Raw genomic sequence first — 16,817 nt, 5'->3', positions numbered from 1 at the left:
CACTTTGAACTTTAGGGTACAAATGTAGGGGCCTGCATGAAAACTTCTAAGCTTAACTACCAGCTTAGCTCTGGTTCTGCTGCCACCATTTCCCAATTTTTCCCTCCCTGGGAAGCCCTGAGAAACCTTTCACCAATTCCCTGGTGAGTACAGATCCAAACCCCTTGGATCTTAAAACAAGGAGAAATTAACTATCCCCCCTCCTTCCTCCCACCAACTCCTGGTGAACACAGATCTAATCCCCTTGGGATCTAAAACAAGGAGAAATTAACCATCCCCCCTCCTTCCTCCCACCAACTCCTGGTGAATCAAGATCCAAACCCCTTGGATCTTAAAAACAAGGAAAAATCAATCAGGTTCTTAAAAAGAAGGTTTTTAATTAAAGAAAAAAAGTAAAAATCATCTCTGTAAAATCAGTTTGGAAATTAACCTTACAGGGTAATCAAACTTAAAGAGCTCAGAGGACTCCCCTCTAGTCTTAGGTTCAAAGTACAGCAAACAAAGATAAACACTCTAGTAAAAGGTACATTTACAAGTTGAGAAAAACAAAGGAAAACTAACACGCCTTGCCTGGCTATTTACTTACAAGTTTGAAATAGGAGAGACTTGTTTAGAAAGATGTGGAGAACCTGGATTGATGTCTGGTCCCTCTCAGTCCCGAGAACGAACACACTCCCAAAGAACACAAACAAAAGCCTTCCCCCCCAAGATTTGAAAGTATCTTGTCCCCTTATTGGTCCTTTAGGTCAGATGCCAGCCAGGTTACCTGAGCTTCTTAACCCTTTACAAGGAAAAGGATTTTGGAGTCTCTGGCCAGGAGGGATTTTATAGTACTGTACACAGGACAGCTGTTACCCTTCCCTTTATAGTTATAACACGCCCCCCAAATCACAGATAGTGTTGGACGTTCGGTTCCACACTGGCTGTGATTTCTTCCTGGAGTTCTAGAAGAAAACAGAGTTAATAAGACACATGTACCTTTAGACATACTACTGATTATATAAAAATTAACAATATGTTTCATTCCAAGAACAATTGTTAACCAGTTAACTCTGGGAAACTTTCCCGGGACAGTGCATCAGCCACTTTGTTAGAAGCTCCCGAAATGTGTTGTATTTCAAAATCAAAATCTTGGAGAGCTAAACTCCACCGAAGAAGTTTTTTGTTATTTCCCTTGGCGGTATGAAGCCACTGTAGCGCAGCATGGTCTGTTTGTAGTTGGAAACGCCGTCCCCAAACATATGGGCATAGCTTTTCCAGCGCGTACACAATGGCATAGCATTCCTTTTCACTGATTGACCAATGGCTTTCCCTCTCAGACAGTTTCTTACTGAGAAACACGACAGGATGGAATACTTGATCCGGTCCTTCCTGCATTAAAACTGCTCCCACGCCTCGCTCGGACGCATCTGTGGTTACTAGGAACGGTTTGTCAAAGTGTGGGGCCCTTAGCACAGGGTCAGACATGAGTGTTGCCTTAAGCTGGTTAAAGGCCTTTTGACACTCATCAGTCCACTGAACTGCATTTGGCTGTTTCTTTCTGGTTAGGTCTGTCAGCGGGGAGGCGATTTGACTGTAGTGGGGTACAAATTGCCTATAATATCCAGCCAAGCCTAAGAAGGATTGGACCTGTTTCTTAGACTTTGGAACCGGCCACTTTTGGATAGCATCCACTTTGGCCTGTAGGGGATTTATAGTTCCTTGACCCACCTGGTGCCCCAGGTAAGTCACTCTGTTTTGGCCTATTTGACACTTTTTAGCCTTAACAGTTAGTCCTGCCTGCTGGATGCGCTCGAAAACTTTTTCCAGGTGCTCCAGGTGCTCTGCCCATGAATCAGAAAAAATGGCCACATCATCGAGGTAGGCAACTGCAGATTCTCCCAATCCTGCTAGGAGACCATCTACAAGTCTTTGGAAGGTGGCGGGTGCATTTCGCAACCCAAAAGGGAGTACATTGAATTCATACACCCCTGCCTGGGTGACGAAGGCTGACCTTTCCTTAGCGGGTTCATCCAGTGGTACTTGCCAGTACCCCTTGGTTAAGTCCAAAGTAGAGATGAATTGGGCATGTCCCAATTTCTCCAATAGCTCATCTGTGTGTGGCATTGGATAGTTGTCAGGACGAGTTACAGCATTTAGCTTACGGTAGTCCACGCAAAAGCGTATTTCCCCATCTGGTTTGGGAACTAGAACCACTGGAGATGCCCATGCACTCTTAGAGGGGCGGATTATACCCATCTGTAGCATGTCCTGGATCTCCCTTTGTATAGCAGTTTTGGCATGAGGTGACTCCCGGTAGGGTGGGGTTCTAATAGGGTGAGCATTACCTGTGTCAATGGAGTGGTATGCCCGTTCGGTCCATCCTGGAGTGGCTGAGAAAATTGGTGCAAAGCTTGTGCACAGCTCCTTGATCTGCTGTCGCTGCAGACGTCCAAGGGTCGTGGAGAGGTTCACCTCTTCCACGCCACCATCCTTTTTTCCTTCGTAGTAGACACCTTCAGGCCACTCCGCGTCATCTGTTTCCTGGGCTGTAAACTGGCAAACGTTTAATTCTCTGGAATAAAAGGGCTTAAGAGAATTAACATGGTATACCTTAGGCTTTATGGTGGAGGTGGGGGAGGCTATGAGATAGTTAACAGCTCCTAGGCGCTCCTGGACCGTGAATGGTCCTTCCCATGATGCTTCCATTTTATGGGCCTGGAGCGCCTTTAAGACCATGACTTGGTCTCCTACTTTGAAGGACCGTTCTCTGGAATGTTTATCATACCAGGCCTTTTGCTCTTCCTGAGCATTCTTTAGGTTTTCTTTAGCAAGGGCTAAAGAGTGTCGGAGGGTGCTTTGTAGGTTGCTTACAAAGTCTAGAATGTTAGTTCCTGGAGAAGGCGTAAACCCTCCCATTGCTGCTTCACCAACTGTAATGGCCCCTTAACCTCGCGGCCGTACACAAGTTCAAATGGTGAAAACCCTAAACTGGGATGTGGTACAGCCCTGTAGGCAAAAAGCAACTGCTGCAACACTAGGTCCCAATCACTGGAGTGTTCATTTACAAATTTACGTATCATGGCCCCCAAAGTTCCATTAAACCTCTCCACCAGGCCATTGGTTTCATGGTGGTAAGGGGTGGCAACCAAGTGATTCACCCCATGAGCTTCCCACAGGTTTTCCCTGGTCCCTGCCAGGAAATTAGTTCCCGAATCTGTAAGGATGTCGGAGGGCCAACCTACCCTGGCAAAAATGTCTGTTAATGCCTGGCACACACTTTTAGCCCTGGTGTTGCTTAAGGGTACTGCTTCCGGCCATCGGGTAGCAAAATCCATGAAAGTCAGTACGTACTGCTTTCCTCTGGGTGTCTTCTTTGGGAAAGGACCCAGAATATCCACAGCTACGCGCTGAAATGGGACCTCAATTATGGGTAGTGGCTGGAGAGGGGCTTTAACCTGGTCTTGGGGCTTTCCCACTCGTTGGCACACCTCACAAGACCGGACATATTTAGCAACGTCCTTGCCCATTCCCTCCCAGTGGAAGGACTTCCCCAACCGGTCTTTGGTTCTGTTCACCCCAGAATGGCCACTGGGATGATCATGGGCTAAGCTCAAGAGCTTTACCCGATACTTAGTGGGAATTACCAACTGTCTTTGAGGATGCCAATCTTCCTGGTGCCCACCAGAAAGAGTCTCCTTGTATAAAAGTCCTTGTTCTACAACAAACCGGGATCGGTTAGAAGAGCTGAGAGGCGGTGGGGTGCTCCGCGCCGCCGCCCAAGCTTTCTGAAGGCTGTCATCTGCTTCCTGCTCGGCCTGGAACTGTTCCCTTGATGCTGGAGACATCAGTTCCTCCTTGGACTGTGGACTGGGGCTTGGTCCCTCTGGAAGCGATGCAGGTGCTGGGGCTGTTTCCATTGACTGTGAACCGCTGTCCGCTGGTGCACTATGTGGTATCTCAGGCTCTGGCTGAGCGTCTTGGGTAGGGTTATCTGCTGCTTCTGCCAGGTCAGGCTCGCTGGTGCCCTCTGGCATTGGAGTTGTAGACGGGTTTGCAAGCGCTGGACTCAGTGCTGGCAATGGTCCTGGTGCTGGTTGCGTTGTCAGTTCCGGTTCTGGGACTGGCTTTGGCTGGGTCTCTGGGATTGGATCCACTACGGCTGTTGCAGTCGTTGGCAGGGGATCCAGTTCCACCACCTTTGTCTGGGTCTCTGGTAACACAGACGGGGCCCTGGTGGACGGCTCAGGAACAGGGATGGGGGTGAAAGCTTGCTTAGCCTGGCTGCGGGTGACTATTCCGACCCTCTTGGCTAGCTTCACATGGTTGGCCAAATCTTCCCCCAGCAGCATGGGAATGGGATAATTGTCATAGACTGCAAAAGTCCACATTCCTGACCAGCCCTTGTACTGGACATGCAACGTGGCTGTAGGCAAGGTTACAGACTGTGACACGAAGGGTTGAATTGTCACTGTAGCCTCCGGGTTGATGAGTTTGGGGTCCACTAGGGATTGGTGGATAGTTGACACTTGAGCCCCAGTGTCACTCCAGGCGGTAACCTTCTTTCCGCCCACTCTCAAGGTTTCCCTTCGCTCCGAGGGTATGAGAGAGGCATCTAGGTTTGGGGATCTTTGGGGTGATTGGGGTGTAATGAACTGTAATCGGTTGGGGTTCTTGGGGCAGTGAGCCTTTATGTGTCCCAGTTCATTACATTTAAAACATCGCTCTGCTAAGGTATCACCGGGGCGATGTTGGTTGGTGGAGACTGGTGTGGTGGGTTGAGAAGGCGTCTGGGGTTTCCCTTGGGATGTGGGTGGGGCCTTGGGTTGTCCCCGGTGGTAAGGTTTTGTTTCGGCTTGCCCCTTCTGATATTCGCTCCAACTGCTACTAGTTTTTTTCTTTTCTGCCACCTCCACCCATTTGGCTCCAATCTCCCCCGCCTCAGTTACAGTTTTGGGCTTCCTATCTAGGATGTACCTTTCTATTTCCTCAGGAACACCCTCTAAAAACTGCTCCATTTTTACTAGGGAAAGCAGATCTTCCAGAGATTTAACATTTGCTCCTGATACCCAGGCATCACAATTTTTGGCAATGTGGTAGGCATGCCGGGTAAATGACACATCGGGTTTCCACTTTAGGGCTCTGAACTGCCGACGGGCATGCTCAGGTGTTAGCCCCATTCTGAGTCTGGCCTTGTTTTTAAAAAGTTCATAACTGTTCATGTGTTTCTTAGGCATTTCAGCCGCCACCTCTGCTAAGGGTCCACTGAGCTGTGGCCTCAGCTCTACCATGTACTGGTCTGCAGCGATGCTGTATCCAAGGCAGGCCCTTTCAAATTTTTCTAAGAAGGCCTCAGTATCATCGCCTGCCTTGTAGGTGGGGAATTTTCTGGGATGGGAAGTGGTACCTGGAGGGGGGTTGTTATGATTGCCTGGTGCATCCTGCTTAGACTTTGCTACTTCCAGTTCATGCTTCCTTTCTTTTTCTCTCTCCTCCATCTCTTTTTCTTTCAGCTCCATCTCTCTCTTGTGGGCCTTCTCTTTGGCTTTTTCTTCTCTGTCTCTCAGCTCTATCTCTTTTTCTTTCAGCTCCATAGCTCTCTTGTGGGCCTCTTCTTTGGCTTTCTCTTCTCTGTCTCTCAGCTCTATCTCTTTTTCTTTCAGCTCCATAGCTCTCTTGTGGGCCTCCTCTTTGGCTTTTTCTTCTTTTGTAGTCATTTTCCTGTTTTCTTGTGCTGGGTCACCCCCTCTGCAGTTGACTGAAACTGGGAAGCTCTCAGCTCTGGCTGCTGCTGAGTTAACAGAGACTTTCTAACTAGCTACTCCCGAGGATGTAAAAAGAAAAAAAAAATTCAGCTTGTAAATTCCCTTTACCTTTGTTTGCCCATTTGAACACTTCTCTTAACAAAGGACCTGTTAAAAAAACTTAACACCTCTGCCTTCAGGCAAGGAGAGATAAGATATGCATCTATCTACCTCCAGCTCCGCTTTCCAAGCAGCTAGAAGGAAAAAAAAAATCTCACTGGCTTTTGGGTTTAAAATGATCCCACCGCTCTACCACCATGTCAAGGCTGGATCCCCACTTTGAACTTTAGGGTACAAATGTAGGGGCCTGCATGAAAACTTCTAAGCTTAACTACCAGCTTAGCTCTGGTTCCGCTGCCACCATTTCCCAATTTTTCCCTCCCTGGGAAGCCCTGAGAAACCTTTCACCAATTCCCTGGTGAGTACAGATCCAAACCCCTTGGATCTTAAAACAAGGAGAAATTAACCATCCCCCCTCCTTCCTCCCACCAACTCCTGGTGAACACAGATCTAATCCCCTTGGGATCTAAAACAAGGAGAAATTAACCATCCCCCCTCCTTCCTCCCACCAACTCCTGGTGAATCAAGATCCAAACCCCTTGGATCTTAAAAACAAGGAAAAATCAATCAGGTTCTTAAAAAGAAGGTTTTTAATTAAAGAAAAAAAGTAAAAATCATCTCTGTAAAATCAGTATGGAAATTAACCTTACAGGGTAATCAAACTTAAAGAGCTCAGAGGACTCCCCTCTAGTCTTAGGTTCAAAGTACAGCAAACAAAGATAAACACTCTAGTAAAAGGTACATTTACAAGTTGAGAAAAACAAAGGAAAACTAACACGCCTTGCCTGGCTATTTACTTACAAGTTTGAAATAGGAGAGACTTGTTTAGAAAGATGTGGAGAACCTGGATTGATGTCTGGTCCCTCTCAGTCCCGAGAACGAACACACTCCCAAACAAAGAACACAAACAAAAGCCTCCCCCCCCCAAGATTTGAAAGTATCTTGTCCCCTTATTGGTCCTTTAGGTCAGATGCCAGCCAGGTTACCTGACCTTCTTAGCCTTTTACAGGGAAAAGGATTTTGGAGTCTCTGGCCAGGAGGGATTTTATAGTACTGTACACAGGACAGCTGTTACCCTTCCCTTTATAGTTATGACAAACACTCAGATGCCCAACTCTCAGTGGGGTCTAAACCCAAATAAATTCGTTTTACCCTGTATAAAGCTTATGCAGGGTAAACTCATAAATTGTTCACCCTCTATAACACTGATAGAGAGATATGCACTGCAGTTTGCTCCCCCAGGTATTAACACATACTCTGGGTCAATTAATAAGTAAAAAGTGATTTTATTAAATACAGAAAGTAGAATTTAAGTGGTTCCAAGTACTAACAGACAGAACAAAGTAAGTCACCAAGCAAAATAAAATAGAACACGCAAATCTATGTTCAATCAAACTGAATAAAGATAATCTCACCCTCAGAGATGCTTCAGTAAGTTTTTTCCTCAGACTGGACACCTTCCAGGCCTGGGCACAATTCTTTCCCCTGGTACAGCTCTTGTTCCAGCTCAGGTGGTAGCTAGGGGATTCTTCATGATGGCTCCTCAGCTTTGTTCTGTTCCACCCCTTTATATATCTTTTGCATAAGGCAGGAATCCTTTGTCCATCTCTGGGTTCCCACCCCCTCCTCAATGGAAAGACTTCAAGTTAAAGATGGATTCCAGTTCAGGTGACATGATCACATGTCACTGCAAGACTTCATTGCCCACTTGCCAGCACACACGTATACAGGAAGACTTACAGGTAAAACACAGCCATCTGCAGACAATTGTCCTGGTTAATGGGAGTCATCAAGATTCCAAACCACCATTAATAGCCCACACTTTGCATAATTACAATAGGTCCTCAGAGTTATATTTCATATTTTTAGTTTCAGATACAAGAGTCGTACATTTATACAAACAGGATGATCACACTCAGTAGGTTTCCGAAGAAGTGGGTTGTAGCCCACGAAAGCTTATGCTCAAATACATTTGTTAGTTTCTAAGGTGCCACAAATACTCCTGTTCTTTTTGTGGATACAGACTAACATGGCTGCTACTCTGAAACGCAGTAGATTATAAGTTTTGTAATGATATCTTACAAGAGACCTTTTGCATGAAGCATATTCCAGTTATATCATATTCACTCATTAGCATATTTTTATGAAACCATATAGACTGCAACATCACAGTACATGGGCACTTAACTCCCACTGATTTCAAGGCTCTTTGAGGATCTGGTGAATACATCAAAAACACTCATTCAGGCAAGTATTTGCAGAAAATCTGTCTGCATAATTGAAAACCACAGTAGATTATCCAGTAATTTGCCATATACCATGCCAAAGATTATGGCAGGGTTGGCCATCAAAACACTAATCAAACCCCAAAGTTTAGATCACTGCCTCGTTCCACTCACTGAAAGATTGAAGAGTCACCTCATTAGTCACAGGTTGTGTAAAGGTTCCATCGTTTTTCTTCATGCTCTTCTTGCTGCCCCTTCCATCTATTGGAAGCTGAACAAGGAAACAGATTCAGCCTCCTTTACTTATAAAGTGGTCAGCCCTTCAGCTTCTTCATAGGCTTTAGAGAGACCTTCACCAGACTGGAGTCTTTCCCCATTTCTCTCTCTTCTTTAGGATAACATGTTTAAGGGGCACCTTCCTGCCTAGGTTCTCAAGGCCACTTTACAAACACACCTGAATTAAGCCCCATGTCATTCCTGGGAGGCTAGTATTTATCCCTGTTTTACATAGAGGACTTGTCTATACTAAAATTTTAATATGCGTTAAATGACTGCTGAATGATTGCCAATGACCTGTAGCATAGACATGCCCAGAGATCAAGTGATTTTGCCATGGTCGTGTAGCATATCAGTGGCAAAATAGGGATTGGAACCCAGCTCTTATTCTAAGTCCTGTGCTCTGGCCATTAGAACATCTCCATCTCCTTCCATGGGGTCATCCTATAAGGAGCTCAGTGCCTCCGGATACAGCTAGCGAGATGCTCAAATCTCATAAGCCGGCCAAGAAACAATCAAGAAGCTTTCTGGGTTTTCAGCTGTAAAAAACTCCATAATGCCTCACTGAGACTGGTGGCTCTGCATGAGCCCGTGAAACATTTTGACCACCCCTACCCCCAAGGATGGGAGTAGCAGGATGGAGCATGTGGCAGATCCCATGCTGGCTGTTGTGCCATCTACATAGTTAACTGCTGCTCCTGGCACCTTCTGTCAGCCTTTCTTACCCATGGTCAGGGCAGGGTCCTCCCAGGGTGCTCTGCCTTTCTGGGCACTGCCCCTGTTGTTCACCTGCAATGATATGTAGCCATGGGATCTCAGGCAGCAGGCCCTTTATTCCAGATGTGGCTTTGTGAAGTCTGGTGATCAACACTGAGCGCTAGCATCTGTCACAGCTTTGCTCTCGTTGCTTCGTGTCCAGAAGGGAGTGCTCCAGTGGATGGGAGATAGTAAAGGTGTGAAATTGTGCCTCTCAGCTGATAGTATTCTGGTGGGATTCCTCCCTCTTCAGAAAAGTCCCCATAGCAAAAATGACGCTCCGCACTGGCAGCTACATCTGCCCACACACCACCTCTGACATGAAACAATCAGCCAGCAACCATCCCACCTGACCCCAAGCAGAGCTCTAGCCCCAGCAGAGCCAGGGAGACATGAAGTCCACTTGAGCCTTCACTGCTATCTATTTTAGGGGGGAAGTGATCAGACACCACGGTGATGGGCAGCAGTATAAAACAATAGGATAGATGGGATTTTTGCTCTCTCACTAACCTCCCGCTGGCATTTGGGCCTCTCTCTATATTAAGCTGGCACTGAATTTTTGCACCTTGTTTTGTTTTTCCCAGACATGCAGGCCATTGTTTGTGTTGACTGGCTTAGTTGCGGAGGTTTTTTTCCTCCATCCAATCATGATCTGACTGGCATGTTCCAGGGGAATGAATTAAAGCTAGGGAGGTGCCAGTCGATCACCTATAAGAAACCTGCCACTCCATTGTCTCCTCCTCCTTCCCCTCCTCACACACCTGCTGCCTTTAGAGACCAAAATTTGTCAAGCTGGAGGAGTTCTGTCAGCCTGATGGCTCCATTGGGATACACAGAATCAGCACTCACAACTCCCCCTCCCCCTGTGGGTCTACCCAGGAGGGGTTGGCTTTGATTACATTTTCAGATGACAAAGATTGGAAAGGAGGGGGAAAATCCAAACTATTCAGCCAGTGCTGCTCCCGCACCCATGGCTGCAGGCATAAGCCAACGGCCCTGCAGTGTACCCAGCAGCCTCAGACCATTACATACAAATCAAAATTGCTTTAGAAACACATGAAGGCTGGAAGCAACCAACACGAGCCAAGGAATTGTTAAGTCACAGCTCCCTCCCCAGCGCCCACTGAGGCCCTAGCCAAGTGATCTGCTTTGCTCTGGGCAGGTTATGATCCCAGCCAGCGTGTTGGCTGGGGGTTGAGTTGTTTCAGCTAAGCCTGTTTTGTGTAAGTGCATGAGCTGTTCCCACCAAGTGCAATACAAACATTCCCACGAAATCGCGCCAACCAGTTGACATTAATGGAAGAGCAGCCGCAGGCAACTGCAGCCCTGCCAGTGCCTGGCTCATGCAGACATAGGCTTGAGAGAACGTCCAAAGGCAGGCTCTGTGGGTAACGGGTTTGTTTGAAACACGGGTACTGGACACATTTCTGCCATTAAGAGGACTCATTGCTGCATCTTGCCTTGTGCTGTGGGAGGAGGGGGATGGCACCTGCTTTGCATTAGCCCTTCATGCAGCACATTGCAGAAATACGGTGCCCAGGGCGAAACATAACAGGACTGGACAGTAGCCAACAAGGTGGTGTAGGCCAGCAGACAGGGCTCAGGAGAGCTAGGTGCTAGTCCCAGCTCTGCTGCCCTCACAAACAAGCCCCAGAACCCATATGTGGTGGTGATGCCCATTCTCTGCCAGGAGCAGCAGACAGCATCAAGGAGTTCTTCTGAGAACTAGCATCTGGGGCCCAAGTCCTCCAAGTGTTTAGGCCCTTAATGCCCAATGATTTCAATAGAGTGAGACACCCACATACCTTTGAGGAGTGGGGCCTAGGCGACTATAAAAGTTGAGGAAATCAAAATTAATGGACACTTGAAACCTGAGGGCTTGGTTGATTGATGTCTCTGTCCCATTCAGTCAGACAGGAATAATACCACCCGCTGGGGTATTTAGATAAGGCAGCTGTAAAGTGCTGTAAGAATAATTAGGGCAAAATCCAGCTAGTTAATGTTTAGCAGTGGCAGGCCAGAGCCCTATAAACGCTACATCATGTAGCAATCCTACAGGCTCCAACTATGTCTCTGCAGGAGGCTTAGCATTCAAACAGCTGTGATATGAATTTAAGGAGGGGCGATGCCATTAGAGCAAATGCCCGGTGGATTTTTCTATGCAATGACATCGCACAATAAAGTGCAAAGGGCGCCTTCACCAATACAGTCATTACAAAGGCATGGCCAGTAATGGAGCCCAGTGCCGGTCTGCTTTTAATGCTGGCAGGAGAAGATGCCAGTGTGGTGACTGCTCAGGGAGAGCCAGCATGGCCAGCCAGGAGGTACTTATCGGCATTATAACATATTGCTTCCTTCTGCCTCTACAAATCCTCCCATAACTGGCCCGCACAGCTGAAGGCTAAGGCGGCTTATCATGAGTTACAGGCTTTGGGGAATATTTAGAAAGGGGGCTAAAGGACTGAATGGCTTATTGTGGACAGGAAGTCACTTTAGAAGCGGAGATCTCATAAAAAGCCACCTCACTGTGTGCCGACCCCAGCAAGGGCATTGCAATGCAGGTGCAGCGTGTTTACAGACCTATCGTTATACAGAACTTGCCGCATGGTAAGCATGTGGGAATGGCTGCTATTTCAAATAGGGTGTACCTGTTTCCTACACTCATTTGGTTTGATTATATATTTGAGCTGGCTGGTCTTTTCTGTCAAAATATTTTTTTAGTGGAAAATGGGATTTCCAGACAATCAAATTGGTCCAAAGAAAAAAGTTGATAAGACCAAAATTTTTCCAGTAGCAAACTGAAATGATGGTTTTGGGGGCTGGAGGGGGAGAATAGGTCAACCCCAAATGTTTGTTTGAAAAATGGAATCAAACTGGATCCACTTGAGCTGCCACGGTGCCTCATGGGATTTGTAGTTTGACTGTGCTGGGCTGCCTGCATGGCATACATTTCCTATGATGCATTGTGGTCTGCCCTCTAGCTGAGCCACCCTGGGGAGGGATAGCTCAGTGGTTTGAGCATTGGCCTGCTAAACCCAGGTTTGTGAGTTCAATCCTTGAGGGGGCCACTTAAGGATCTGAGGCAAAATCAGTACTTGGTCATGCTAGTGAAGGCAGGGGGCTAGACTCAATGACCTTTCAAGGTCCCTTTCAGTTCTATGAGATAGATATATCTCTATCTATTATTATCATCATGGGAGTTCCATGTCTGCAGTGCATGAGTACCCCATTATGCTCTGCTTTGCGCATGGTGAGACAGTTCCTGACTCAAAGAATTTCTAATCTAAGGCAACAGGACAGAGCTAAGGGTGGGCAGAAGGAAGTGGTGTTATCCCCAGTGTACAGCTGGGGAACTGAGGCACACAGTGATTAAGGCCAGATTTTCAAAAAGAGGTCAGCACCCACTTTGGTCAGCAGAGCCCCTTTGAAAATTGCACCTCCCAGGATTTGCCCACAGTCACAGAGCACGTTGGGGGTAGCGCTGGAAAGCAAACACATCCCTCCTGAGTTCCAATCCAGTTCCACCTGACGCTCCCTTTCCACACGGCTACAAAATGAGGACTAGCTGGCTGGGCAGCAGCACTGCTGGAAAGGCTCTGGGGATTCCAAATTGAATATGAGGCAACAGTGTGATGTAGTTGCAAAACCAAAAGGTACCATCATTCTGGGGTGTACTAGCGGGACTGTTGTACGTAAAGCCAGGGAAGTAATTGTCCCGCTCTACTCAGCACTGGGGAGGCCTCAGCTGGCGTATTGTGTCCAGTTCTGGGTGCCACACTTTAAGAAAGATGTGGACAAATTGGAGGGAGTCCAGAGGAGAGCAACAAAAATGATGGCTAGAAGGTTTAGAAAACCTGACCTATGAGGAAAGGTTAAAGAAACTGGGCATGTTTAGTCTTGGGAACAGAAGACTGAGGGGGGACCTGGTAAGAGTCTTTGACTATGCTAAGTGTTGTTATAAAGAAGATGATGATCATTTGGTCTCTGTGGCCATGGACGAGAAGACAAGAAGTCATGGACTTAATTTGCAACCACATTTCTAATCTAGCACAACCCCAGCCCCATACAATCCTGACCCCTAGAATCCTGCATACATCCACAGCCTCTTATGAAGCCCCAGCCATAATCCCCCAACCCCTTAGACATCCTTAGTTCCCCCATGGAACCCCTGCCCCCGGGACTCCTATGAACTTCCCCCACATATGCTAGGATCCCTCATCTACCTCAGTTCCATCCCCTTCCCAGGACTCCTTGGCTGGCTAGGTTTTCCCCGAGCACTCCCCTGCTTAGGGCCCTTACCCCCACACACCCTGCTGTGCCCTAGCTCTTAAATAGACCCCCTCCCAGACCCTCCATGTATTTGTATGTTCCCCCAGGCTGCAGGATCCCCCTCCTGCATCACGCCCCCACCAGAGTCCCCAAGCGCCCATGTCCCCTGGACCTCGCCATACATCATACCTGGCCTACCCACATTATTCTCCACTCCCTCCACAAACCAGGAGATCCCCTAGCTCCCTGTGCAACTACCCCCCCCTCGCCACTTCCACAGGCCCCCTATTCAGCCCCCTATGTACCTCAGTGTCCCCCCAATCTTCTCACCTGCCCCCCCTTGGCTCTCCAGCCTCCCCTACACTCCCTGGCTCCACATTCCCCCCCCCTCCCTCCATCCGAGCTCCCCAAGGCAGGTCACCTTGCCACTTGGGGGTCACAGTTTTGCTCAGATTTGGCCTGCCCCCACCCCTCCAGCGTGAGGGAGGGACCACCAGGGCAAATAGAAGGGAGTGGCTTTGTATCCTGGTGCATGGGTTGCAATGTCATGAGAAATTTTGGCCAACTCAAAATGTGTGTGAAAACATGGCAGTGGTGTCAAGCCACCCTTTCCATGACAAGTTTCCAGCTGAAAAGCTTTGACCAGCCCTACCGTTGAGCCACAAGGAAGAAAGAAACACTATCGAGGATTTTAAATAAATACTGGCACAAGAGAACGGGAGGTGATGCAAATGCTCCTCTTGAAGTCTTTGCTTATCTAAAGCATGTGAGAAAGGCCCCAGCTCCCGCTTTCGCACCCTGGTCACTGCTTCACAGCCATGTAAACACAGCTACATTGATTTCTGTGGCAGCAAGGTAGGAAAGTGGTGTGGCTGCATGCTGGGTTAGCCAGTAGGATGAGGCCATCTGTGGCTATTTCTAGCGAGACGAGAAAGGCGAAGATGCCTTGATGAGCTCGAGACTTGACTTACCCATGGGGCAGGCGTCCCTTTAAGGGGAGAATATACGCAGTTCTAAAGGGCTCTTTAAATCTAGCTGCAAAAGGCATAACAAGCAGTAATGGCTGGAAGTTAAAGCCAGACACATTCTAATTAGAACTAACACAGTTTTAACAATGAGGGTGTTTAACCTTTGGCACAAGCTACCAAAGGAAGTGGTGACATCTCCATTTCTTGGTCTTCAATGCAAGACCGGACAAATTGGTGGAAGTTGCTTTAGCCAAATTATTGGGCTTGATACAGGCGTCATTGGGTGAGGTTCTCTGGCCTGTGTTATTCAAGAGGTCAGATGAGATGCACTAGGGCTCCCTTCTGGCCTTGACATCGATCACGCCAAACAACCAAAATGACAAGACCTACAGCATGGGGTGGGGCAGGGTGCCACCAGCACGTTAACATCTATGGGTGTGACCCTAAAGACTGCTCAGGCGCCAAGTGAAATGCATTTGACAGGAGTCACTGGGTCGCTGTCTGACTAGTGGTCCATGCCCCATTTTGGCACAATTCACAGGCGTGGCTCAGGGCTGGAATAACGGGTGAGGCAGGAGGTACCGTAGCAGAGCTGTGTAGGGGAATGCCTGGAAGAGCAGGGTTGCAGGTCAAGACTGATTTGCATCACCAAAGCACTGATCAAATACATCCCTAGCAACAGAGAATGTGCATGGAAGTGCCCAGGGACTGGGGGGTTGAGACGGGTCCTGTTGACATGCAGCAGTGGTAGGAGCTGAGCGTGATTACACAAAGCCTGTGTGACATGGACCATCTGGGCCACCGTCAGCCCTGGTGTACTGCACATGAATGCCAGCCCTTCCAGGCAAAGATGTGTAAGCCATACGAATAACATGCTGAGCCCAGGCTTAGATTGATTGCCTGTCAAATGCAGAGCCCGGCAGCTCCGGTCCTTCTAACCCTACCCCCTCTTTTCTCTTTGCCAAACAAAAATATTTGCAGCTAGGGAGCTCTGTGGGGCTGGAGCCCTGCTGTGGCATCGGCATGGCACAGGCACATCTGTGTACATTAATGGGGTCCTACATGCACCGCAGGCAAATTGTACATAGACCCAGGCAGGACGTAGACAAGTGAGGCTACTTGTGCATACAGCGGGGACTGCAGACAAGCTCAGGGCAGCATTGTCTGTAACCACATGTCGTCCTGCGCTGAGTCCTTGCTGCTCCATGCAGCTCCTGTATGTAAGCATGGCCGTCTGCACACTGTGACAGAGCGCCACCTCTGGCTTTGGGCCTGCCTTGTTGAGCCAGTTTAAACCTTTGGAACTGGTGACAAGGCAGGCAAATTTCCAACCAGAGCAGCCTTGGAAAGGGTTAAAGCTGAATTCGCTTCAGCAGAGTCCAACTGGCGTGCCCCCCAACCTGGCACTGTTACAGATCCTGCCCCTTTGAAAGGCCCCCGGCTGTTAAAGTTTGGAAGGGTTAAGGGAATCCCATCAGTTTCCCAGGCCCTGGTCCCACCACCCACGTTAGATCCCAAACAGAGAGCCAGTATGACGGCCCCTAAGCCAACTGCTGAGAGATGAGTAGACATGCCATGCCGCCCTTGAACAGTGGCTCATCTCCACCCACTGGCCCTCTCAGACCCCACCCTGTGCCAAGGAGCAAGCCAGCAACAGCCTCTTCTCTTGGGGTAACTTGTCTCTGAGGCACAGCGTCTCAGCTGTCTGGGGAACTTTATTTCTCAGAGCGGCTTGGGATGCATGCGTCCGGGTTTGTCACTGCAGGCACCTGAGGGCCCAGAAATACGCCCGAGGGAGAGGCAGGTGGGGTGTGTGTGCTGATGATGTTCTGTAGCTACAGATGGGCTGCTCTGGGCACAGAGCCGGACATTAGCTACGTTGGCTCAGATTTTTAACTGACTGCTCTGGGCCAAAGCAGTCTCTGGTTGCAGTAGTGAGCGTGCACATGTCCGTCCTTGTCTATGTGTCCTCTCCCCCCAGCTCTCGCTCATTCCCTGGGTTCATGAGGCAGATTTAATTGCATTTTTTAAAAAATATTAATTTTGCTAGCAGCTGTGCTAATGTAAGTACTGTCAATCTCACACAGCACCTTCCCCATGGCTTTAGCTGGCGCCTCTGCAAGGAGCTGGGATGTTCTCTGTGCAATAGGGCTGAGCCAGAGAGGAAATGAAGAGATTAAAGCACACAAACCCTTAACAGATTTAAAACCATGGTATTTCTTAGTAATAAGGTTTAACATGCACAAGGATGACAAAGGGAAGCATGAGTCCTTTACTCAACACAGAGTGCAACTAGCAGATGCAGATGAGAGGACGGGTTTGGCAATGAATTGGTGCATGGCCTTGGAGGAAGTCAGTTTCTTCATCTTTACAATGCTGCTGCTGCTACTCGCACACCCCTATTAAAAGGCTTTGAGTGCTAGGTAAATGCAGGGTATTTATTAATAAATCATGCTTTACTCAGCTTCCGCAGTCTCCAC

The 16,817-nt window shown here is 48.2% G+C and overlaps 1 protein-coding gene across 1 annotated transcript; it reads right to left on the bottom strand.

Moving 5' to 3' along the window:
• Nucleotides 1-395: 395 nt before the first annotated feature.
• On the bottom strand, nucleotides 396-7,820 carry LOC135973104 (uncharacterized). Its single transcript, XM_065554682.1, has 2 exons — nucleotides 3,225-7,820; nucleotides 396-2,552 (listed from the first exon to the last, which is right to left on the bottom strand). The coding sequence occupies exons 1-2, from the start codon at nucleotides 5,694-5,696 to the stop codon at nucleotides 2,547-2,549; spliced, it is 2,478 nt and encodes an 825-aa protein (XP_065410754.1). The 5' UTR covers nucleotides 5,697-7,820; the 3' UTR covers nucleotides 396-2,546.
• Between the last annotated feature and the right edge of the window lie 8,997 nt (nucleotides 7,821-16,817).

This window comes from Chrysemys picta, chromosome 8 (genome assembly GCF_011386835.1).
Source record: "Chrysemys picta bellii isolate R12L10 chromosome 8, ASM1138683v2, whole genome shotgun sequence".
In the NCBI taxonomy this organism is placed as follows: domain Eukaryota; kingdom Metazoa; phylum Chordata; order Testudines; family Emydidae; genus Chrysemys; species Chrysemys picta.
Note: the sequence above shows the minus strand (reverse complement) of the source record. Positions and strands in the feature narration are given on the sequence as shown.